General features: G+C 40.4%; 1 protein-coding gene across 11 annotated transcripts in view; it reads right to left on the reverse strand.

Moving 5' to 3' along the window:
- AFDN (afadin, adherens junction formation factor) overlaps positions 1–26,625 on the reverse strand; it is a 185,676-nt gene that overhangs the window by 35,717 nt on the left and 123,334 nt on the right. For all 11 annotated transcript variants that reach the window (XM_075267749.1, XM_075267746.1, XM_075267745.1 and 8 more), the window contains 7 exons: positions 16,687–16,752; positions 13,685–13,758; positions 13,398–13,516; positions 8,435–8,623; positions 7,855–7,946; positions 3,728–3,916; positions 1–474 (listed from right to left, as the gene is read on the reverse strand). The exon at positions 1–474 is cut by the window's left edge and continues 594 nt beyond it. In XM_075267749.1, the coding sequence (XP_075123850.1) occupies positions 1–474; positions 3,728–3,916; positions 7,855–7,946; positions 8,435–8,623; positions 13,398–13,516; positions 13,685–13,758; positions 16,687–16,752 (1,203 nt within the window). The remainder of the gene's footprint in view (positions 475–3,727; positions 3,917–7,854; positions 7,947–8,434; positions 8,624–13,397; positions 13,517–13,684; positions 13,759–16,686; positions 16,753–26,625) is intronic.

Genomic DNA, 26,625 nt, shown 5'->3' on the forward strand with positions numbered 1-26,625 from the left:
CTGATGCTCTTCTCTTTTTTTTCTCTCTAATGCAGCAGACTGTGAGTTTAACTGAGAATTTAATGGAGTTTGTGATGGTGGAGGTGGAAGTGGTAAATCCACAGAAACACTGTCAAATTTCTCAAACTCCTCATAATGCATTGGAGGCGGTGGTGGTGGTGGAAGCAGTGGAAGATCTGTTCTAATAGGCTGTGAACCAGAAACTGAAACAGGCTGAGAAGCAACTGGAGTTTTCCAACGACCAGGACCACTTTTGTTTAATGATGAAGCAGAAGAGTAAGTTTTCAAACAATTGTTAAGATGTTCTTGACTGGATGTACTAGATTCCATAGTAGAGGTTTGACTCATCCAACCATCCTTTTCTACCTTCCTCTCTAAAAACTCCAAATCTTTATGCATAGCAGGCTCTAGGCGACTTCGTTCTGACTGAAATCCAGTCTCATCTCTTAACTCTTCTTGAGAATGTGCAATTCGCTGTTAAATTAAAAAAAAAAACAAAAAAAAAAACTACAGTTAGAAAGCAAAACCTATAGTATTGCCAGATTCAAAACTATAGCAAGCTATTAATATATATTTTAAATTGCAGTTATTTAAATTTTGTAAAGCAAAAAAAGTACAAACATCCACAAAGCATGGAGACCTACAATAATATATGGGTACAGTAAATGTAGAGTAAATGTAGTACAGTAAATACAGAGGTACTCTCGATGGAGGGGGCTTTGTCTGCACCTGACATTTAATTTCCATTGCGCTCATCCTGTGACAGATGAGAACAACGGACATTAACCCATTCAGGACCAAACATCATGGATGCCCCAATGCCTTAGGCCAAATATAGTACTTTTGCATGCACTACTTTACACAGAAATATCTTTTAATGGCTTTGCATATCTCAACTATTTTTACCATGTTTTTTTCCGGACACATAAGGCTTGAAATAACTAGCCTTATTTGTTGAGTTGATTTTTTTTTTTTTTTTTTTACCAGAGCTATGGTATAAATGTGGGGAAAAAATAATTTTCTTTTACCTAAAACAAAATAGTTTTTATATAAAGTATTGCAGATAAACATTAAAATTTGCTTTCCTAGTTCTTCTGATCACAATGCCTACAAATCTATATATATTTTCAACAAAAATTAGGTTTTAAATATTCAGCATGGCTTATTTTCTATATTACTTGTTCATATTAACCAGTAGTTTAGTATAGTAGAGGGATGTAAACTGCTTGTGTTATCTCTAGCTAGACTCTCTGCTGAGACTGAGCAAACATCCAGGAAGTAGGAGGTGGTGGGGGATAGCAGGGGAGCGAGCTCTGCTAAGCACAATATGAATAGGAAGCAGCTTCACTTTCATTATGATCACTGTAAAGGGTTAAATTTTCTTGATACAAGTGATGATAAAAGTACTAAAAGCTTCCTTTACGACTGTATAAATCACAGACAGTAACTCCAGCATGTAGAGAAGCAGTTGTAAACTACAGGTGTTTGACTTGAATTAAAGTGACTGCACCATGGGGCATCACATAAGGCGACGTAAATCCAGTTCCTTTTGCACCCATCTTTCATCTGGCTACAATCTGATCTTCACAGAGTCTCAAGTGTGTAGGGAAATCAGGAAGATAAAAGCAGACAAGGAGAGACTGGTCCTGACACATGTCCGATATCTAGTGAGCTCTGCCATGTAGAGATGAGCGAGTACTGTTCGGATCAGCCGATCCGAACAGCACACTCGCATAGAAATGAATGGACGTAGCTGGCACGCGGGGGGTTAAGCGGCTGGCCGCCGTCAAAGCGGAAGTACCAGGTGCATCCATTCATTTCTATGGAGCGTGCTGTTCGGATCGGCTAATCCGAACAGTACTCGCTCATCTCTACTGCCATGTACACCCTTCAGTTTGCCTATCACATGAAGCATTTGGGTGGATAATGCCATCATCCACCTTCTTCACTGAACTTCTCACCTGGAGAAACAGGGAACACTGTGCAAATAATGTTCTTTGATTTCTCCAGTGCTTTTAGCACCATTCACCCAGGGCTACTGAGGGATAAGTTGGACCTTGTTGGAGTGGACCATCACCTGTCTAACTGGATCCTAGACTACCTCACAAACCGACCTCAGTATGTGAGAGCCCGGGGCTGTGTGTCTGACACTGTGATCCGTAGTACAGGGGCCCCAGAAAGTACAGTTCTTGCCCCTTTCCTCTTCACACTGTACACTGATGACTTTAGGTAAAACTCATCTAGTTGTTACTTACAGAAGTACTCCGATGACTCTGCAATAGAAGGACTCATCACAGACAGAGATGACAGAGTACAGAGACTTAAACTGGGATTTTCTGGAATGGTTTCAGCGGAACTACCTCAGGATTAATGCTGGGAAGACCAAGGAGTTGGTGGTGGACTTTAGCAAGTGAAAGAGTGCCCTGAATTCGGTAGACATCCAGGGAACAGGCAGTGACAGTTAAAACCTACAAATACCTGGGTGTGCTCCTCAATAATAAGCTGGACTGGGCAGATCACCTGGATACACTGCACAGAAAGGGTCACAAAAGGCTCTACCTGCTCAGGAGGCTGAGGGCCTTTGGAGTCCAGGTGGCACCACTTAGGGCCTTTTTCAACTCTGTGGTAGTATCAGCCATCTTTGCCGGTGTGGCCTGTTGGGTGAGTAGCATACCAGCCAAGGAAAAATATAGAATCGACAAGCTGATTCGAAGAGCCAGCTCTGTCCTGGGGAGCCCCCTTAACCCAGTGCAGTTGGTGGGTGACAGAAGGATACTGTCCGTGGTGAGCTCCATGCTGGAGAACAACTCCCACCCATGAGAGCATGACAGCTCTGGGAAGCAGTGACCGACTGCTTCACCCCAAGTGTGAGAAGGAGGGTTATCTGAGGTTCTTCCTCCCAACCACCGTCAGGCTGTATAATCAACATCAGGCAAAGAGATCACTGTGCACAGAGAACTAAATGACAGAGTCTTTGTTTTCTTCTTGGTTGTTATGACTCCTAATATCTTTTTCTATCTGCCATGAGCTTGTATGCGCTCTTTATTAAATTTATTACTGTATTATCCATGCTGCTGTAACACACTGAATTTCCCCATAGTACGACTATTAAAAGTATTACTTTATCTTCTCTTAAAAAGGCAGATTGGCGACATCTATGGGTTAATAATGGTAGTGTGAAAGCACTTTAAAGAGGACCTTTTATCATCTAGGGCACATTCAGTGCACTATTGGCTTTGATGTTCTTTGCCCCCAGTGAAGAGCCATCGGTGGCGGTACCGTTGCTCTTCACTGTTAGAAGGGCGTTTCTGACAGTCAGTCAGGAACGCCCTTCCTCACAGCAGCATCTATAGCGATATATAGTGGTACTGCGAGAGCGGTGAGGAATGCCCCCTCACCGCTCAGCGTCATGGCTGAGCAGTAAGCAACGCCCCCTCTCAAAGTACAGCGTTATAGACGCTGCTGTGAGGAAGGACGTTCCCGACTGACTGTCAAAAACACCCTTCTGACGATGAAGAGCTATGGTACCGGCACCGATAGCTCTTCACCGGGGACACAGAATGGGAAAGTCGGCTTTCTAGCTGTGTATTACACCGCATGAGCCCCAGATGGTGACAGGTCCTCTTTAACTTTTTAAATCAGAACATTTTATACTCTCTCAAAATCTGACACTACTAAAACCAATGTTATTTATTAGCTTGTTTGATAGCTCTCGTGAATCGCTTACTTGCACAGAAGTATTGCTAGAGTCATTGCTTCCAATTTGGGAATGTACTTTCTCTTCATAATCTGGCCATTGGACTTGTGTAGAAGTTACTCGATCTTGGGATTTGTGGTTTGGAAAAGTAAAATATTCTCTTATATAAGTTTGTGTTGGAATGGGATAGGCCTCTGGTCTTGATGGTAGTTGTGGTTCCTGAAATAAAGACATAATTGAGAAAAGAGCGATCCAAAATAAGAGCATTTTGTGCATAACGTATACAAAAACTTCATTAATTACATTTTTACATAAAGGCATGTCTTATCTCTTATTCCTGCTCACCTTCCAACACTTTGTTTGATTTTATTCTCTACTTCTCCCCTCTGCCTTTGTTGGTGGCACATTCTCTAACTGACACATAGTTCAGGCCACCAGATGCTGTACTCCAGATGCTGTTATGAAACTACTCATAGCAGCATTAAGATACTAAGAAGCTGTCCAATCCTTTTCTCTATCTCTGTACAGCATGAACTCTCTCCCTTCCGTGACTTTCCCCTCCCTTTCTTTCCTTCTCATTTCCCCCCTTGTTTTATGTCCTACCTTCTTTCCTCTGAAAGAGTAACACATATGCCTTACTGTTCCTACAAATTATTTGGGGTTGTGGCGGTTAGCCTCTCCCCGTATGTTATACATGTTGTTCTTTCTGTTCTGCATTCCAAACATTCTTTCAATAAAAATTATAGAAAAAAAAAAAAAAAAAAAAAAAAAAAAAGATACTGAGACGCTCTCTGCTCCAACGGTGGCCCCTGCTCTCTAGTGGATTGTTACAGCTGGCAACAGTGAGACTACTTGTGACTATTGCCTGTTCTGTGCCCGCTATTTACAATAGCATTGGCTTACACTTGCATAATCAGATGTGCTATTCCCCCATTCAAGGTTGTAAATCTTTCAGTACAGCGCAAGCACAATGTTGAGAGATAAGGGATCTCATCTGGAAAGCCAAGCACATTTGTTAATTACTTATTTGCAAATATTTATTTGCCATCCACTACAATTTAGAATGTGAACTTAGAGATGCGAACACCTCTTTAAATTATAAGTTTCCAATGGATTCATCACTAAACTGTAAGCACTCTTAGTTTTCCAATTTCTTGCATCTTCCATAGTGACTCTTGACAAATTGTGGTCATGACCAATGATCACGACTAGAGATGAGAGAACACTATTCTAAACAGCCATTTCGAATAGTACGCTCCCATAGAAATGAATGGACGTAGCCAAAGTCTGCATGCCGGCCGCTTCCATTCATTTCTATGGGAGCATGCTATGCGAAACAGCTGTTTCGAATAGTGTTCGCTAATCTCTAATCACGACATCAAACTACTGACTGCAGCAAGGTTGACATGTCGCAACTGCTGCTGGAAGTGGAGGATTGATATAAGAAGAACATTGGGTGTGATTTACATTTGGGTGCTCCAACAATGAGCCATGTACCAGGAAGGAGATCTTCCTATAGCTGGCACAAAATTTCCAGTATCGCTTCCACCAAATTTCTGCCATAAATAATAAATCTAGCAGGGCTGATAGCAAGTCCTTGCCATGCCCCCGTTCTGGGAAAGCGACAAGGGCGATCCCTTAGCCAGTCGCAGGGTAACCAATAATGGATTGGTTGCAAAATAGCTGAACCAAAATAATCAATGTGAGCATGTTCACCAAATGAGCTGACTTTAGCTTTGGTTATTTTTTGATTACAGTTTTCCCACAAAGACATTTATGGCATCCCCACAGGACATGGCAAATGTCTGACCTATTTGATCCCAAATTTGGGACCCATTCGTCTCTCTTAAAGGGGTTGGCCACTTTCAGACCAATATTGACAAACAAATGTACAATAAAAAGATATACAATTTTCCAATATACTTTCTGTATCAATTCCTCACGGTTTTCTAGATTTGCTGTCATTCATTATGTTACTGCTAGAGGATAAAAGTCTGACCATGGTCATGTGATGAGCACACAGGTGCACAGCTGTGCACAGCGTGTGCAGTGACTCACACATCTATGACGTGGTATGTAATCTGATGGCCTGATGGCTGATATATGTAGTACTAGCCTCTATCCGCGACTTTGTCTGCGGGTTGTTGGCGTTGATGATCCACCTATATTTAGCAAATTGCTGCTGTTGATGGTTTGCCTGCTCCGGCATTTCGGCAGCTGTTAAGCTGTCCTACTGCTGAACTTGTTCCTCACACCGTGCTTATAATTGTTCTGGCATCTCAGCAGCTTGCTGGGACAGCATATTAACGAGCATGTTCTTGGCGTTGTTGATCCGCATGCTCCGGCGTTTCAGCAGCTCCCAAGCTGGCCTGCCGCTGAACTTGTTTCTTGCACTGTGCCTGGAAGTGTTCCGGCATCTCAATGCCTGCTGCCGAACTCGTTCCTGGCGCTGTGCCCGTGATTGTTCTGGCATCTCAGTGGTTCACTGGAATGCCATATAATGAGCGTGTTGTTGGCATTGATGATCCGCATGCTCAGGCGTTTCGGCAGCTCTCAAGCTGGCCTGCCCCTGAACTTGGTTCTTGCACTGTGCCTGGGATTGTTCCGGCATCTCAGCACCTCGCTGGGAAACCATACAATGAGCAGGTTGTTGACGTTGATCCCCCTCAGCTGTGCTTGAGAAGAACTCTGACTTCTGGCTACCTTCATAGCTCTCGTTGTTTGCGACAAAATAGATTCTCTTTTTCCAGGCATGTTAAAAATTGGCAAACTGCCAATTTGGATTAAAGGTTTTTGCCCATGTTTGTGAGCACTGGAGCAGATCAGATAATATGCAAAGGTGTATACACAATGTGGGTTAGCGTGTGTTTACACAGAGAGATAACAGCCCTGGCTGAGATAAGGCTGCTCCTAAGAGCTGTTTAATATAGTATGTGAAACTAAATTCATAACTGTCATGAAGCCATGTAATTTACCAGGATAAAAAGTAGCCTATATTTTAAATCGAGCTTACAATCAATCTGTGTGCCAAATTTCATTCAAATCCGTTCAGCCGTTTTTGCGTGATTGAGGAACAAACTGTCACGATACTAGTGGTATGGGATCAGGAGTCCAGTCGTCGGGTAACACAGAGGAGGCTGGAGACAGCAGGTGGATAGCCCACAGGGGGCTGAGGTAGTAGTCCAAGGGCAGATGGGTAAAGACCAGGTAGAAGTCTGTAGTCTTACAAGAGCTGTAGTAAAGCTACGGCGAGCTTTCAGCTAGCAGGTGAAGTTCCAAAGAACTGAAGAGGATCTCCAGCAAGGAGGTCTCCTGGGTGTTCAGGCTGTATCCGGAATAAACAGAACACAATACCAACACAAACAGGAAGTGTCAGAGTCACCTATATATAGCCAGTCCAATCAAGGTTAATACAGGGCGGGTTTCAATCACTAGCAGCAGCTGATGAGCCTCAGCAGTAGGCTCCACACAAAAGTCCAACAGGCCATTATTCCACAAGCCTGATAGCTCAGGCAGCAAGGAGACACCGGGCTAAAGAGCAGGTCACAGGTTCAAATCCTGACACAAACATCCAAACACACAAACTTTCACATATTAGTAGGATAGGATAGGATAAAAGCTAGGACACTGGTGATCAGCTTGAAATGCTGTAATGGTGGACATGCAAACAGATCTATGATCCATCTCTCTGCATCATAGCTAGGCTATAGGCAGCAGAGTTCAGAAAATTCAGGATTTCCAGCAATGGTTATAAGAGGAATCAAGCAATTATGCACAGGCAAATTAGTGTTATGAAATAGACATCGATAAGACAGGGTCACTTCACAGACCGTGACTGGAATCTGTGCTTACAGTTAATTCTTTCATTGACAATCTAATGTCTAACAGATCTCACAATAGAGCAATTTCTTCTCTATACACCACCTTTAACCCCTTCCTGCCAGTGACATTTTTTATTTTTGTTGTGAGTCGCTCCAGGTGCTGGCAATCCCTAGTAAATTACAGCTCAGTCAGCCTTGACCAAGGCATGGGGAAGTTCTTAATGCCCGCGATCAATGCAGACACTGACTGTGGAAATTATTGCTGGGTCTCTGCAGTACAATACTCCCCCTTCCACATCCAATTATTGTTTTTAATTATTTTAATCAACAACAAACCTCTGTGCACAAATTTCCTGTAGAGACTGATGTGATCTTCACTGGTGCTGTACTACCATATGCAGTTTTTCCTCCTGGACTGTGAGGTTGATCTTTAAAAATAATAAAATAAAAAAATAGAAATAAAATATTTAGAAAATAAGCATATTGATCTTAAGCTTTGCAGCTAGAATAAATCTTGCACCTTATGTTTGACATTAAAAGAGGATCTTTCACAAAGTAGAAAATGGTAATTAAAATACATTTTATTGTAATCCGTACCCCGATTTTTTTTTCTTTTTTTCTTTTTCTTTTTAAAATCCACTTGATCAAAAGATCTAGCTCCTGGAAAATTATGTGTAAACTAGCTCTGATTCTCCTAGTGGGTGGAAACTATGGTTTTCTTTGAGAAAATAAAAAGGTTCCCATCCCACATGGAGAATTAGAGCTCATTTACATATAATCATTCAGGGACAAATCTTTGGAATGGGTGGACAGATTTTTAAAAAGAAAAAACACCAACTTGTTCATGGCAACAGCAAGAATCAATTGATGCATGTTATTTAGCATTTTCTACTTCATGACATGTCTTTAAGCTTACTTGCTACATTGGGACTGGAACGATGATCAGCACGGTTCTTCATTAGTCGATCATCCCCTGGCAATTTCTTTGGTTCAGAGTATTCTGGCCAAGGGATTTGGGGACTTTCTGGTGATCCATTCTGACCAGTGTTACCGTAAAGCTCAAATCCCTCACTTTTTGGTCGAGGTTTCCCTGAGCCACGTCGATCTGAAAGAATGAGTAAACTGGAAAGGTCAGTCACCGAAGGAAAAAAAACAAAACAAAAACACAACACCTTTTGTTACATTAAGAATATGAGAAAAGGGAAAATTACACTTAGCAGGGATTACGTGACCTTGAATTAAGTTTCAGTTTTATAGTCATCTGTGGATTTGCTTTGGAATACAAGCCACCTATACACATCAGCTTAAGTTTAAAAAGAAGCCACAACTTTAAAAGGAGCATTTCCATTTCAAATATTCTATCTAGACTGGTAGTATAACCCTTTCTCTGCCAAGGGTCTCTGGAAATTTTGCACCTCCAATAGCCAGAGCAATTTTCACAGTTTTGAGATGGACAAATCAAACCTAAATTGCAACATTAAAAAAGCATCCAACCCCCCCCCCCATACCTATATACACTCACCGGCCACTTTATTAGGTACACCTGTCCAACTGCTCGTTAACACTTAATTTCTAATCAGTCAATCACATGGCGGCAACTCAGTGCATTTAGGCATGTAGACATGGTCAAGACAATCTCCTGCAGTTCAAACCGAGCATCAGTATGGGGAAGAAAGGTGATTTGAGTGCCTTTGAACGTGGCATGGTTGTTGGTGCCAGAAGGGCTGGTCTGAGTATTTCAGAAACTGCTGATCTACTGGGATTTTCACGCACAACCATCTCTAGGGTTTACAGAGAACGGTCCGAAAAAGAAAAAACATCCAGTGAGCGGCAGTTCTGTGGGCGGAAATGCGTTGTTGATGCCAGAGGTCAGAGGAGAATGGCCAGACTGGTTCGAGCTGATAGAAAGGCAACAGTGACTCAAATAGCCACCCGTTACAACCAAGGTAGCCAGAAGAGCATCTCTGAACGCACAGTACGTCGAACTTTGAGGCAGATGGGCTACAGCAGCAGAAGACCACACCGGGTGCCACTCCTTTCAGCTAAGAACAGGAAACTGAGGCTACAATTTGCACAAGCTCATCGAAATTGGACAATTAAAGATTGGAAAAACGTTGCCTGGTCTGATGAGTCTTGATTTCTGCTGCGACATTCGGATGGTAGGGTCAGAATTTGGCGTCAACAACATGAAAGCATGGATCCATCCTGCCTTGTATCAACGGTTCAGGCTGGTGGTGGTGGTGTCATGGTGTGGGGAATATTTTCTTGGCACTCTTTGGGCCCCTTGGTACCAATTGAGCATCGTTGCAACGCCAAAGCCTACCTGAGTATTGTTGCTGACCATGTCCATCCCTTTATGACCACAATGTACCCAACATCTGATGGCTACTTTCAGCAGGATAATGCGCCATGTCATAAAGCTGGAATCATCTCAGACTGGTTTCTTGAACATGACAATGAGTTCACTGTACTCCAATGGCCTCCACAGTCACCAGATCTCAATCCAATAGAGCATCTTTGGGATGTGGTGGAACGGGAGATTCGCATCATGGATGTGCAGCCGACAAATCTGCGGCAACTGTGTGATGCCATCATGTCAATTTGGACCAAAATCTCTGAGGAATGCTTCCAGCACCTTGTTGAATCTATGCCACGAAGAATTGAGGCAGTTCTGAAGGCAAAAGGGGGTCCAACCCGTTACTAGCATGGTGTACCTAATAAAGTGGCCGGTGAGTGTATTTTCTTAAAGTAGACACCTGCAGCATTGTCTGAATGCCACTTGGTACTGTATACAAACAGGCACCTTCATGCAATTTTGATTTAAAGTGAATGTTTTATGAAAAAATACAAATAAATGTATATTAGTTGCTAAAAGCGGAAACCAAACAAAAAAATTATATGCACCAAACCTCCTAAAAATAAGAGATCAACATTTGCAGAGTTAATTCATATCACTATGGCCTACACTCGCATGCACATGTCTTCAGAAAATCGCTAGAACTGGAAGGAACAAAAATCTGCTTTGAAGCTGGAAATGTGTAAAAAAAAAAAAAAAAAAAAAAAATATCCTAGAAAATGTAAGGATTACACACCATGAAAATTAAGTGAACCCCTAAACTCTATATATTTTTTCAAAGCAGACAACCTGAAGATTACAAACATCTTAATGGGTCATTGATAACCACATCCACCTTCATGCAACTTTGTGACAAACACATTTAAAAAAAAAAAAAAAATGCACTAAAACCTAAAACTCATGCTCAATCTCAGATTCATTAACAAAATACAGTTAAAATAATACCTCAAAGGTGTAGACAATGTATACACACACATACATATATATATGTGTGTATCTATACATATACATAATATATATATATATATATATATATATATATATATATATATATATATATATACACACACACACATACATACATACATACATACATACACATATACACACACACACTATATGTACCACAAACATCAACTATAACAAGAGCTCGGACTCCCAAAGACACTAATACAGAAGACAGGCGGGATTTTGCGGTTATTCACCAATATGTTAAAAATCTATACTGCACCTACCAAACTGTGACTGTGATACCAAAATCTAACTTTTTTCAGAGTACACAGCATACCGTATATAAAAACTCAATTTAATAATTCATATATGCAACCACCTTCATGCAACTTTGCAGCAAAAATTGCACAAAAATTCAAATTTGCCACTAAAGTGCGGCTCAAGCAATATCTTTCTGCAAACAAAATGTACTTTCCAAAAAAATGCAAGATGTGAGGAGTTCATACATACCATACATGTATATATTTACAGGGGCGGGTGTTAAAGAATCGCCATAATCGCAGAAATGCGCCATCCCATTTTGTGCATGAAAATTAAATAGGACTTTACATAAAAATGTTATTTTCCATCCCCCTATAAAAATTTTAGCAACCTATACGTTGATCTCTAGTGATAATCGTTATTACTATTATTTTAGCGTGTAACAGATATCACTAGACTTAGTTTACACTAGAAAGCTCAGGTATGGACAGGACAGGGATTGGGTGAAATGTAAACTTTATTCACGACTTTGTGTATGTGTTGTGTAAGTGTTTGGTGCAACTTTTTTTGGCGCTGCGACCTGGACAATGGTAGTCACCTGGGTCACAGTGCCAATAAACATCCTGGTATGTTTAGAGGGTATAACATAGTAAAGCTCAGGGTGGGAGGGGGGGGGGAATTACATTATACCTGTATGTGACAATCAGAGAGCAAAAGTATAGTATTTTCTCTGATTGGCAAGAAGGATGAAAGTCCCTGATAATCCCCCTCCTGGGGTCACATATAGGTTATGCACAGAGTGAAGAATCATTCTCCATCTCTGTGCACGCTGCAGGGTTACTCCTACCCCCTCCCCTTCTACTACAGTTCACTGATGCTTCCCGAGACGGGGGGACGGGGGGGACACGGATACTTTAGAGCCCTATATCTCAGGACTCCATGAAGATATCTTGATGCTTTAAAATTCATTTTAAAGATGAGAATTTGAAGGTCTTCATGATTGAACTTCTAGTTTTGGAGCGATTCACTGTTGAAACGCTGTCAGGAATTGAGATCTGCAGTTGGATCTCAATGCCAAATAGTGTTTTCAACAGTGAATCGCTCCAAAACTACAAGATCTATCATGAAAAGCTTGGTATAATTTTAAATTTGGGATTGTCATCTTTAAAATGAATCTTAAACCATCCAGATATCTGCATGCAGTCATGAGATATTGGTATTAGTAGGGAGGATGTATTAGCTATGTCCTCCGCTACAGAAGTGCCACCCTGGGAGGACGTAGAGCTGATGTCCTCGGCAAGAAAAGGGTTAAGTAAATTCAAGAATTTTCCTAAGTAGCTTCAGCAATGCTGCTACATGAAATTATTTCTCTTATTGTTTACACCTTGTTTCCATGGAGCTGGACGTGTTTGATAAGACAGGACAAATTATGTCAGTCACTGCTCTCTGGGGTTGGGGAAGGAGAGGGCGGGAGGTAGGGAAATGTGCCAAGTGTGCTCACTGTTATCTACAGTTCTGCTGGAAGTTCAGCTAAGGCTAGGTTAACACCTGTGCCTGGATTCCGTTTGGGGTTTCTGACCCACATGCAGGACTTTTCGCATTTTTCAGGCAGAAACCCAGTAGACCCCATTATCGCCTACTTTTTAATTAAATTAGTTTTCTGTTCTTCTGATCCCCAAGCAAGTGATCCCTATATGAGGCTCACAATCTACATTAAAAAAAAAATAAAATAAAAAATCATGAAGCTCAAATTTATGTCATGAAGCCATCCAACTAATGGGTGTTATAAACTCAGATTGTCTAAAGCTGCAGCACATTCATTATTCAGCAGAGATAGAAATCCTGGTGCATTTGTAAACTAACTCATCTAAAGCTGCATTCACACTGCTGTTCTGTACGTTGCTCTGAACAGTATTTGGATAAGAACAGTGGAGTAAAAAACTGACAAACTGAAGGTGCACTGCCTGTGTTGATCATTGAGTCCATCATCATTCACTTTTCCTTCCATTTGAGAAATAGACAAACATAATGCTGAGGCCACAAATTAGTCTCAGCAGTCACGTGGAGCTAAGGACTTCCTTCATAATGGCACAGCCATATGACTGACAAAAGACAAAAGAGGTTCTGTGAAAACGTGAATATGCTGTTCTTCTGTTTTTATTTTACAACTCCCCTGGCCACTCCTCAGGTTGCTTCTATTCCTCGACAACCCCTTAGACATTTAATAGTGCCCTAGGTTTACTTAATTCACACTTGTGTCACTAAAAGTTTTTTAAGCTTTAATGTTAATTACACAAAATTCCTTATTTACCTCTTTGCATTAATGGAGATGGCTGATTCAGCAGTGTTGCCAAGCCGTGGTATATTGCACCTTGTTTTGCTACTTCAAGGGTGACGACTGAACCTGTTCTTGTCATAAGTTCAGCAGCACTGTTAGTAAAAATCAGCTTTATTAATACAACATCCGCTTATCACATCTTTTGTTTGAAACATAAATATAGAATATATTTAGATATTATGCTTTCAGCCCATGTACCAATTTGCCGCAAATTTGTGCATTTTGTGTGGCAATTATCTACTATAAGGTAAAGTCATTACCGTTCTTGAGACAGCCCCACCAAACTTCGTCCATCCACGCTAAGAAGCTGGTCTCCTGCGGCAAGACGCCCATCCTAGAATTTGAGAGAAAAATTTGCTAAATGAGCTCTTCTTTTTTGGGGCAAACACACGTGTGTGTGTGTGCGCGCACTATTTATTTGTCACACAGCATTACCTCTATAAAGTCCAGAAAGATAACACCTTTTGATGCAAATTAGCCTAAATTGTCATAAACCCACTGCTGGGCTGGAATAATATAATCGTAGATCACTATCGCCCAGGAGGCTCAGTTCAACAAAGCCACAAATGATCAAACTGACCAAACATAGCTATCCGAAACTGGTTTCATACACATGCTCAGTCCAAAGTTTCAGCTTTATACAAAGGTCTTATTATGTAAAGTGATAAATGGAGTCAGAAGTACTGAGTCTGGTTTTACTTTTTTTCACTGAACTCAGGTGCTGAACCCTCTTCACTCTTCTCTTATATGAGATGCAACTTGATGACAATGGTCTCATAATTTTTTAAAGTGCTGCTTCTCTTAATAGATATTTGGATCTCAAATTACTTGGACCGTGAGATTTTGTTAATTTAGATAATTTAACCATAGTACACAAGCACAATAGATTTGACAAATGCCGTAATAGTTATCATTCAGTAAAGAATAATGGCATTTTTTTTGCGGTAGTCCCTCCTTTTTTTACAGGCTTAATATTAACTGGGCAAACTAAAGTTATAAATAATATTTTTAGTAACTAATACTTAGCAGTCAATGACCTGAACTCTGGAACCAAAGGACATCTCCCTGGAGATGTTTCGCAAACATTTTTCCCAATTCTCCAGTGCCTCCCAGCGCAGTCCGGTAGTCTCCGCCACACGTAACTTCTAAAGTCAATCAGTGGCTTGAATGGAAGGGATCCAGGATGTCACAGCAGCAGAGGAATTTCACTTCAAGACAAACACCAGAGCTATAGGACCAGACCGTGCTGGGAAGACACCAGAGCACTAGAGTCAGGAAAATAAATGTATCTTTTTTTTTTTTTTACTTTCCTCGGCCTATTTAAAAAGATAACCTCTAAGTCCTTCTACTTGTAGCTTTGCTTTCAGTAAGTGAAAAGCATGCGTGTTCAGGTTGAGGCCAAATGACATAATTGGTTATTGAATATTCACTTTTTTTTGCTTTAAGAAGCTCTTAGCTTAGTTTCCTGACAAATTTTGGGTAATGCTTCATCTCTACTGAAAAGCAGTATCCTACCAGTCTTGTAGCATTTGCCTGGATCGGAGAAAACTTATCCCCAAAAAGCCCTTGTTCAGGCTCCAATTCCATACCACCTTTTCCCCCAATTTACTTTTCCCATCTCCTGTCCTATACCTGTTGTAAGCTAGGTGTATACTTGCCATACAGTACGCTTGTATACATCTAACATAGAGAGGATTTTGGGATCTATATACCTTGCCCATCTCCTATTATATACCTGTTTTAAGCTCAGTATATACTTCTAACATACAGAGGTATTTGGGCACTATATACCTTGCCCATCTCCAGTTATATATGTGTTTTAAGCTCAGTATATACTTCTAACATACAAAGGTTGTCATGGGCAACATGATTTAAAGGGGTGCATGCTAATGTTTCTTTAGCTTAAAATTTGTTTCTGTCCATACTAATGTAGAGGAAAGAAGGTTTCCAAGTATTTTTCCACTTTTCATAGAGGTTATATTGAGTTTGGAGTGGCTAGTTGATAGTCTGTGATAGTGGCGTAATATTGGGACTTAGGTATGTTAGATGCACCCAGGCATGCTTCCCCTGCTGTCCCAGAGGTGTTGGCATCATTTCCTGAGGTGTCATTATGGACTTGGTGACTCCAAATGGTCGAATTTTGATTTCCCTGAAATGAGCTTTTTTTTTTTTCCCATAGACTATAATGGGATTCGATATTCGATTGAATAGTCGAATATTGAGGTCTACTCAAATCGAATATTTCATTACTCTCTCATCTCTAATTATTAATTCTACTATACAATTATTGCCATTGTATATAATTAATTTAATGCATACTTTGTTGCATATTTACCGGTTTTTCATGGTTAGAGAAGCTTTGCAGCTTCAGTTGGCTGTGGTAAAATAGTCATTAGGCCTACCGACTCCACAGCCTTGCTGCTTTCACACAATGCTTCAGATCATGAGACACTTGTAAATATGGCTACCTCTATGTTGATCACGTGTTTTACGTCGACATTAACATTGCTGTCACCAGCACATAATCCCATGGAAACAGGAATATGCGGCAGAAAATAATAAAACTGTATGCGAACAGTGACTAGTCCCATATGGTTATTGGACAACTCTTGAGAATTTTCTTGGCTCAGTAAAACGATGTGAAAAGTTCGTTCCTTATCAAGAAAAGAATTCTGTAATCATCAACCTATTTATGTTCTGTGTTTTATAGGCCTTTTAGTTGTTGCTTAACTCGACTGTATACTCATCAGCACCTGTTGATTTGCCCTCGCCAGAAGTTTCTGCCATATCTCGACAGGTTTTGATTCACCCCCAATAACTGCCTCTAACTTGTTAACCACATAGAGTATTCTGAATTACAGCCAACACATACAAAACATCCATCTCCATCAGAACCTCATCCTTTACCTACTAAACTGAATTACCTTTAAACACACTTTAATCACATCTTGATTGATCATTTCAAATCTATTGTGGTGGAACCCTGTGGCTAAATTATGAAACCTGTGTTACGGTCCAAATACTTGTGGACTTAACTGTAAATCTAAGTTGGATTGAGGATCTAAATGGGAAGCAGGACTCTGAAAATCAGAAAGCAGGTGGTTAAACTCAGAAGAAACTTCTGTCCAAGAAATAAATGAAGAGCATACTGACAAAAACTAGGAATGCAGAGGACAGACAAAACAATGCTGTTTGGGACATCTTTTCTTCAAAGGACAGTCATTCATCAGATGTATGTATATTGTATATAATGTGTACAAACCACTTCTGCAGCTCCTCCTTTCACAACTGATTTAATATAGATTCCAAGTTTTTCCTGTCCAGCACCCTGCAGAAAAAAAAAAAAAGGTTGTAAAATGTTACAGTAGCATAATTTTTGAGAAAGTTAAGATGCCTTGTCTCAGTTATGGAAAAAAAACAAACAAACAACCAGATACACAAAATAATCTGCCCAACTTCTCTGACTATAAAGACTACATTATTTAAATTTTACACATAATGAAATCTAGAAAATCTGCCCCAGATTCCTGGCCAATGTGTTGGTCCAGTGCGGGTCTGGAATAGGTTTCTGAGGCTCATTACTGGCTGCAGAGCTTGCACTTCAGGGCAGATCCAGGAAGTGAGGAGGTGGCTGGGTCTGTCCTGTAACCCTGAGTCCGGTGAAACCAAATAGTGCATGTTTTTTCGTGTGGCTGGTAGTAAGCTACATGTATAGTTAGGTTATTACGTCTGTTTAGTTAGTCACGTGGAAGATCAGGAATTTGTTTTACTTTTGCCTAAAGTTAAGGATGTTTTGGCTCATTTGTGCCTGAAGTGAAGTGAAGATTTATTTATTTTCCAGTTTTTTCTACATAAAACAGTGCATTTTTGCGGACACCAACAGAAATTTTACAATTGGCCAAGCGTAGTAATATGACGATATATGATTTATATTGAGCTCAATTTTGGAGTTTTCGCTTAGAAAATCCCAAACTGTAGCAATATTTACAGTTCCTCAGGACTTTAACCTCTTCAAGACCAAGCCTAAAAGTACCTAGATGACCAGGCCTCATTTTTCAAAACTGAGATGTGTCACTTTATGCAGTTATAGCTTTGAGATGCTTTAACTTATACAAGTGAATTTGAGAATGTTTTCTCGTGACACATTGTACTTCATGTTAGTGGCAAATATTGATCAATATTTTTATATTTATTTACAAAAAAAAAAAAAAAGAAAATTTGTTTGAAATTTGGAAGAAGAAAAAAAATCACTTTAATGTGAAATGCTCTGCTTTTCAAACAGATAGTCACATCACACACACGAGTGGCAGCCTCGATACAGAGCTCCAAGCTGAGAGCAACCTTTATCTTTCCTTTTCACTCTTTTTGTCTGTATCTTCAAGAATCCTATACTCAAGCAACCTAGCACTATGAATTAGCAACTATAAATCGAATGGAAGACCCTGTGGAGTATTTTTTTCCTTTTGTTTCTATTGGCATGTACAAAACTCAAGCCCTGGAATTTCCTGTGTGCACATATGCCTGTTACCATTCCCCCATGAGCTAAGAACAGCATGGTGACCATGAGGCACACAAAGAATGGAGGAGAATCTTGCATGGAAGTGTGGACAACTTCTTTCAAGGAGATGATTTTTGGCGTCTATTGGTGATGTGTGACGATGCCTACAGCTGACTGGTATTTCTTTCTCTTACTGTGGACACGTGGGACTGTTACAGCCTGGGAACCTACCATCACCCACCTACCCCATGAGTTTAAGGAAGCTTGGCAAGAGAGCAGCACCCTGTCTACCTGGATGGTTTCAGACTTCTTTGGGCAGTAGAACACAGTAGTAAGAAGAAAAGAGGAGGACTTGTGATGAAGGACATTTGGGGTATTTTTTGTGGTTAAGGAACAATAGTGCTGTGAGCATGAGATCTCACTACCTACCAAAGAACTACCACATGTTATCGTTATAGCTGCATGTCCCCCACCTCAGCAAAAAAAAAAAAAGTTTCTGCCTGTTATATCTACATGCTGTGACCCCTCCTCGTGTCCTCCAACCACGGTCGGGCCGTATTATCAACATCACTCCGCACAGAGAACTAAATGATCCTGCAGTGTGTTTTTTTTTTCTTTTGCGTTGCTATGATTCCTAGTATTTCTCTATCTGGAATGAGCTTGTATGTGTTTTCTATCGTTATATACTACTGTACCATCCATGATGCTGTATCACTGAAATTTCCCCATTGTGGGACTATTAAAGGATTATCTTATATCTCTGCTTTATATTGGCATCATCTTTTGATTGTCCTTTAATATATTTTGGACATTATAAAGCTTATAGTGTAACAGCGAAGTTTGTTAACCCTTTAAGCATATCACAGAAATTAAAACAATATAAAGGTGATATTTAAACATTTAATTTTTTTTTTTTCAATGAAACATTAATTTAGCCCTAAAATTAACACATTCAAGGGGTTAAAGGAGAAAATGCATCTGACAGTTTGATGTGCAATTTCTCCTGAGCACAGAAATACCCAATACATTTTGACCCAGCAGCCTTTTCACAGATTTTATTAACATTGTGATATGTAAAGTAAAAATTAATAGAATAGCACTTTTTCACCAAATTTTTCATTTTCACAAGAGGTTAAAGGCAGCTGACCAGAACAGACCACCCTGGGAGGACACTGGAGCATCGGGAACAGAAGAGTAGGGATTGTTTTGTTTTTCATTTTCACCGTCCCTGGCCTAATTAGAAGATATTATTCATCCTGGGCATCCTCTTTATGTTATATTGATTGTTTTTGCTGTTTATATACTTTGTCCTTGTAAGTATTATGTATTCTTGACATCCATTCTCTCTGCATCCTTGTGTTTTTTCTAAATCTTTGATTGTACATTTTTTACTGACCATCTGCTCTCTCCTGTATTTATTACGACTGTTTGTTTCCCTTGTCATTCAATAAATACCTATGAAACTAAACTGCAGCTCTGTGCAGTTTGGCAGAAATCTTGTACACATAGATTGGGCAGACGTTGCTTCTTACCCATGTGCCATGCCCTTACCAGGTGGAGACAGATTACAAGCAACAGCAGGAAATCACAGGAAGTTCAGGAGAGACTGGGATTATTGTGGAGGGTCGTGGCTTAGCTCACATTCAGTATAATTATGTAATAGAGTGCTATGAATGTAGTGGTGATAGTGCAGCTACAGAGCATGCAATATACAAGGCAGGGGGAAGGATTATAAGAGTGTGGTTTTCATCTACTTTGTGTAATTCATGAAACTTTCCCAAATTCCTAATATCTGTGCCTTATATATATATACAGTCCTATGAAAAAGTTTGGGCACCCCTATTAATCTTAATCATTTTTTGTTCTAAATATTTTGGTGCTTGCAACAGCCATTTCAGTTTGATATATCTAATAACTGATGGACACAGTAATATTTCAGGATTGAAATGAGGTTTATTGTACTAACAGAAAATGCGCAATATGCATTAAACCAAGATTTGACCGGTGCAAAAGTATGGGCACCCTTATCATTTTATTGATTTGAATTCCCCTAACTACTTTTTACTGACTTACTGAAGCACAAAATTGGTTTTGTAACCTCAGTGAGCTTTGAACTTCATAGCCAGATGTATCCAATCATGAGAAAAGGTATTTAAGGTGGCCAATTGCAAGTTGATCTCCTATTTGAATCTCCTCTGAAGAGTGGCATCATGGGCTACTCAAAACAACTCTCAAATGATCTGAAAACAAAGATTGTTCAACATAGTTGTTCAGGGGAAGGATACAAAAAGTTGTCTCAGAGATTTAACCTGTCAGTTTCCACTGTGAGGAACATAGTAAGGAAATGGAAGACCACAGGGACAGTTCTTGTTAAGCCCAGAAGTGGCAGGCCAAGAAAAATATCAGAAAGGCAGAGAAGAAGAATGGTGAGAACAGTCAAGGACAATCCACAGACCACCTCCAAAGAGCTGCAGCATCATCTTGCTGCAGATGGTGTCACTGTGCATCGGTCAACTATACAGCGCACTTTGCACAAATAGAAGCTGTATGGGAGAGTGATGAGAAAGAAGCCGTTTCTGCACGTACGCCACAAATAGAGTTCACTTAGGGATAGGGAACAGGGAAAAAGTATTCAGCCACCAGCAGCAATGATAAAATTCAGATCAAAAAATGATGACCATTCCACTTAACTTTCCTTGAAATGCCGGGTATCGCACGGAACTGACTCCTTCGGCTTGGAGCTGTAAGTATGCAGATCGTTCGAGAAATAGTACCAGCGTATCCCCGTTAGGAAAGATAAAACTCTTCTTTATTTCTATATTTTCACATGCGTGTACTACATTTTCTCATGGATTAAATAAAGAAGAGTTTTATCTTTCCTAACGGGGCTACGCTGGTACTATTTCTCGAACGATCTGCACACAAATAGAGTTGCCTGAGGTATGAAAAAGCACATTTGGACAAGGCAGCTTCATTTTGGAAACAAAAATTGAGTTGTTTGGTTATAAAAAAAGGCGTTATGCATGGCGTCCAAAAAGAAACAGCATTCCAAGAAAAACACATGCTACCCACTGTAAAATTTGGTGGAGGTTCCATCATGCTTTGGGGCTGTGTGGCCAATGCCGGCATCGGGAATCTTGTTAAAGTTGAGGGTCGCATGGATTCCACTCAGTATCAGCAGATTCTTGAGAATAATGTTCAAGAATCAGTGACGAAGTTGAAGTTACGCCGGGGATGGATATTTCAGCAAGACAATGATCCAAAACACCGCTCCAAATCCTCAGGCATTCATGCAGAGGAACAATTACAATGTTCTGGAATGGCCATCCCAGTCCCCAGACCTGAATATCATTGAACATCTGTGGGATGATTTGAAGCGGGCTGTCCATGCTCGGCGACCATCTAACTTAACTGAACTTGAATTGTTTGTCCAAAATACCTTTATCCAGGATCCAGGAACTGATTAAAAGCTACAGGAAGCCACTAGAGGCTGTTATCTTTGCAAAAGGAGGATCTACTAAATATTAATGTCATTTTTCTGTTGAGGTGCCCATACTTTTGCACCGGTCAAATTTTGGTTTAATGCATATTGCGCATTTTCTGTTAGTACAATAAACCTCATTTCAATCCTGAAATATTACTGTGTCCATCAGTTATTAGATATATCAAACTGAAATGGCTGTTGCAAATACCAAAATATTTAGAACTAAAAATGATTAAGATTAATAGGGGTGCCCAAACTTTTTCATAGGACTGTAGGTAGATTTTGTTTCAGAGGTTGACTCGGATGTTACCTGGCCTTCTTGGGACCCTGAAAAATACATCTATCACAGAGAAAGGAGAAGGGTTTTACTTAGGTATATTTAGTATTCAACCGCCCCTAATTACCTGGTATGCTGCTACTCAGCTTTCCACAACCCTGAAAAACCACAGGACTTTTCTCTGCCAATTTTAAGCAGAATGTGGTACAGAATCTTGTATGAAGACTTCAACACTAAACGAGCACACCAACAGCGTTCACACTGAATCAGCTTACATTTTAAGCTCATACTCGTCCCAATCCAAAAATATCCAGCAGCAATTAGAACCATGAAACATAGTATACTTTAAGATCATCTGGTGCCCAAATTCCAAAATAGAATGGAAGAGGGGGAGAAATTAAAAACGAACTAAACATGCTTCAGACTTACCGTAATGTCTGTTCTTCCTACAACTGAAAACCACATTCTGGAGAGGCCATCAACAACCAAAACAGACGAAACGTTAACTCTTAACTTTGCCTAAGTTTATCTTAACCTTGATTTGGACTTTAAAAGAAACCCTACTCATGTGAAGAATGCAACTATACCTTAGTTCACATTCCTGTGCTTGTATTAGAAAAAAAAAAAAACAAGGAAAAAAAAAATCAGGCTGCTGTTATGCAACATCTGCTAGGCAGATTTGCTATTCAGTTAACTTCAAGCTTTCCAGACTTTTTTTTTTTTGGGAATAAGGAAGGGGGAGGGGGGAAAATCAGATTTGTTTTTTTTAACCCCTTAACAACCACAGACATACCATCACGTCCCTGACTCAAGGTACTTAAGGTAAACAGGCGTAATAGTCACCTGGCGCTAGGATTTTAAGAAGACTGCTGCAGTTTATAACAGCAGACAACCTTCTTCCTCGCATTGAGGTGGCGGAGCCTATACTGACTGACCAATTACAGGCACGTAGGGCAGTGTAAAATAATGGTCACTGCTCTGCTCAAGTTAAAGTGAGCGCTACTAAGTTTGTTACTGATGCGATTTACCAGAGATCCTTCTATGTTCATTTTGTTCTGTACATCCTCCAATCTCCTCTGCAAAACTTCAGCTTTATCCGAATTCCTCTGCCACCTTTCTACCCTCCTCTGCCACCCTGTACCACACTCTATCCTTCCTGCCACTGTCCATTGATCCATCTGTGCAGAGATTACCCCTACCTTGCTGTCGGTTAACACTTTATCAACAGCCTTTTTTTGGGATATTTTTTTTTGCTCTTTTCCCCGAAGTTCTCCATAGAACTACGCTTCTGGAGCGAACTGGAACAGGAGCGTACTGCGCATGTGCGCGTAAGCGGCCTCCAAAAAAAATAACCGCTGGCCGGCCTGTGCGCTCGGACCTTGCCTGCATCTCAACAGCAGAGCCGACTGTGCAGGCGCCGGAGTATAACTCCAGCCGGAAGAAGACGCAGAAGAGGCGGTTGCTGTTGAAGATCAAGGCGTCGCTTGAGAGAGTTCTCTGGCAGCATTGGGGACGCCCCCAGTGCTGCGAAAGAATTCATTTGCATACCAGTAAAAAACGGTTTTTCTACCAAACGGCGGGCCGGAGGCAACTGATAAAAAATAGGAGACAAATAGCCTTTCTTAACCCCTTACAGACACAGCCCATAAGTGACTTAAGGACCAGGCCTCTTTTTTCAAAACTGACATGTGTCACTTTAAATGGCAATACGTTTAACTTAGACGCTTTAACTTAGACAAGTGATTCTGAGACTTATTTTTCGTAACACATTGTACTTCATGTCAGTAGTAAATTTTTATCGATATGTTTTGTCTTTGATTATGAAAAAATAGGAAATTTGGCAAAAATTTGTAAAAAAAAAATAAAAAAATGCAGTTTTCAAACTGAAATTGTAAGCCTTTCAAATGGAAAGCCATACTACCCAAATTTTTTCATAAATATAATTAACCATGTCTCTGATTTATGTAGCAATCACATTTTAATTTGTAATGCAATTTCTCCCGAATATGGAAATACTTCATACAGGTTTGTGTACTGCTGAGCACACAGCGTAATTCAATCATAAATTGAAAGAAAAAGTTTGCTGAATTAGATTTAAGGTAACAGGTTGCAGTCAGAGGGTCTGGATGTACCAAAACAGTGGAAACCCATAACAAGGAACACTATTATGGAAACTACTTTGAGTAGATTTAACATTTAGACACCCCAAGTATTGCATTAATTTATCTTTCCAAAATTAATGCATAGCGGAGATTAAAAAGTAAATATGTAAATTGTGAGAGATACATTAGAGTACGACGTGATAACCACTGTTGGCGATTTTTTTGAGGGTCAAGATCAAGAATTTTGTTTCTAAGGGAATTCTAAGTTTGGAAAAAAAGAGATGGACTAAATGTATAGACTTGTTAGGAGACTATGTAGAAAAATAAATTATTTTTACTATATTCATTGTGTTTATTATTACTTTTGGATCACTCCTCGTATAAATAGGTGTTAAATTGTAAGATCTGTAATCCAAAGATGTGTAGTATGCTTTGAAGTAGTCCTTTATACAGAGGCCAGGTTTCACAGTGGTAAATGGTATCCTTCCGTATTCTCCTTGTTACACCCACTGCAACTTTTTGTCCCCATCCCCTTCTAATGTAAGGAATTTAATTTGAAAAACGATGCCCTGGTACAACATGGGAATCCTTTCCTCTAAGTACAGGGACCCTACCCTTCTTGATTCCCATATATTAGGGCCTTAATTATTGAGTTAAGGTAGGTTCCCGTCTAGCCTGTACTTTGGAATAGTACATACGCATTCTATAGATTCATTTGAGCAATGTGCACGGGAAACTTTTCGTTCAAACTTCAGTTTTATGGATGACACTGTATGGCATCAGCACCTGATCAGATAGATCAACCCCTAGGCCAGGATGCAGTCTAATTTGAGGGTGGGGGTATCAGCACCTTGTATAGGGACAAGGGGTGCTGCTGTTAGCACGAATTCTACCATGCACAAGAGTGTGTAAAGTGAAAGAAAAATTTGTCATAATAGCCCTTGCACGTTATACCCAAAAGGCAAATCTGAGGTGTAAGCAGTCAGGCTATGGCTATGCCCTAGCGCTATGCAGAGAGGGAATTCTGACTTATTAGAGGGAATTAAGTTTGTTTTCCTCTATACATCATTATTAATATTTTTCATTTTGATGTAAGGTTTTTACACCTCCTTTCCCAATATTGCTTCCGCCCAGTAGTATTCAGGAATCAGATTTAGACTCTTACAGCATTGGCTGATGTTATCATTATGATAGTATAAGAATGGTCTAAAAGTGTGGGCTTGTTGCTGATCACCTTCAATAATCCCCTCTGTGTATAGCGCTCAGGAATAGCCATTCTGTGTAAGGGTGATCGGATAAGTAACACACAATGTCCACAGACACAACCATGTGTCATGGGTGGGCGTGGTAAAGATGAGGACTGGACATTGATGAACCAGCTAGGAGAGGGGCTTCATATAAATGTCAGCTGTGCGGTGTGCTGTAACAGCCGAAATCAGTGGCGGTCACACTGTACCACCAACAGCATTACTTAGTATTCTAATCAACAGCAGTTGTTATTGCTATTATGTGCTCCCAATGAACGTTTACATAGGAAATGTGTGGGGTCTATTGTTTTTGCACTTTATGTACAGCAACAGGAGTAAGCTGGAGTTAGTTGTGCTCTATTGGCACCGGACCGGGAACAGTAATCGTGATGGTGTCGCCTATAGGCCAATATCCTCTGGATCAATCCTTTTACATTTTATTGCAGACTGGTTAATTCTGACTGTTCAGAGCATCTGTGAGGCATAACAATCCTGTTTTTTTGTTGATCGGGGGGGGGGGGGGGGGGGAGAGAAGGGGAGATTTGTATATCAGACTATCAGGACCACCTTGAGATTTCTATTGGCCACTGCCATTAGGTATATGGTTTATAGATTTGTCTTTTTCAATGGTTTTTAATAACAAAAATTATGTATTAGATATTCATTATTGTTCCTCCCATAGTGTCTCAGTTATTTGTAGTAAAAGAGGACACGTCACTTGTAGCATGGGGTCCTGAAAAATGCCCTCCTCTCTGAGATGGAGTCCATTCTCCACAGAAAGGAGTGGAACTTTAATAGCAGCCCTCATCCAGAGCACCACCCCAGCTACAGCCGAAAAAGCTTAAGGAGCAAGTTCAGCTATATGGGGAGGGCAGGGAAATAGATCACTCCGATGTGAAGAGGAATTCTGTGTGGCAAACTTGGGCAAAAGTTTTTAATAGCACCAGCTCTCCAAATGGAGGTCTATATCTATAGAGGAGGTTAACAGTGCTTTCGTAAGAGCCCACAACAACACCAACCTTAATCTCAGACTGACAGCATCTGCTTGATGCTTGGGGAAGGAGGAAATGGAAGGAGGAAAACCATCCTAGGCACAAAAAAAAAACAAAAAACAAAGACTGAGACAGAGAACAACCCTATCCTTGTGGAGGACCATTAAGGGAGGCTGCTGAAAAAGGGCAGCCAGCTCGGGACACTGCGGATGGAGATAACGGCCACCAGGAACACGTTCTTCCAGGACAGAAGGCAAAGAGGAATATCTATCAAAGGCTCAAATTCGGGAAGCTGAACCCACCTAAAGGACGAGGTTGTTAAGATCCCAAGGTTCAAAGGGTGAACATTAGGGGGGGGGAAAGAGTACAATGCCCCACTCCCCAAAGGAAATCTTTAAAGGGAAGAAGACTAAGACCCTGATCCAGACCGAGCTGGAGAAGATCCAATTAGAATTGTTAGTCTCACAATGGTGTACGTAATCCTACCACTAGCGAAGGTGGATTTTAGTTATATGGGATTTACGGGACTTGACTATAGTTAGCATGAGAGATTAACTGAGTGAAAGAAAAATAAAGTGTTTGAAGAGAGTAAAAGCCCTCT

The sequence above is a fragment of the Leptodactylus fuscus genome, chromosome 3, assembly GCF_031893055.1.
Source record: "Leptodactylus fuscus isolate aLepFus1 chromosome 3, aLepFus1.hap2, whole genome shotgun sequence".
Classification (NCBI taxonomy): Eukaryota; Metazoa; Chordata; class Amphibia; order Anura; family Leptodactylidae; genus Leptodactylus; species Leptodactylus fuscus.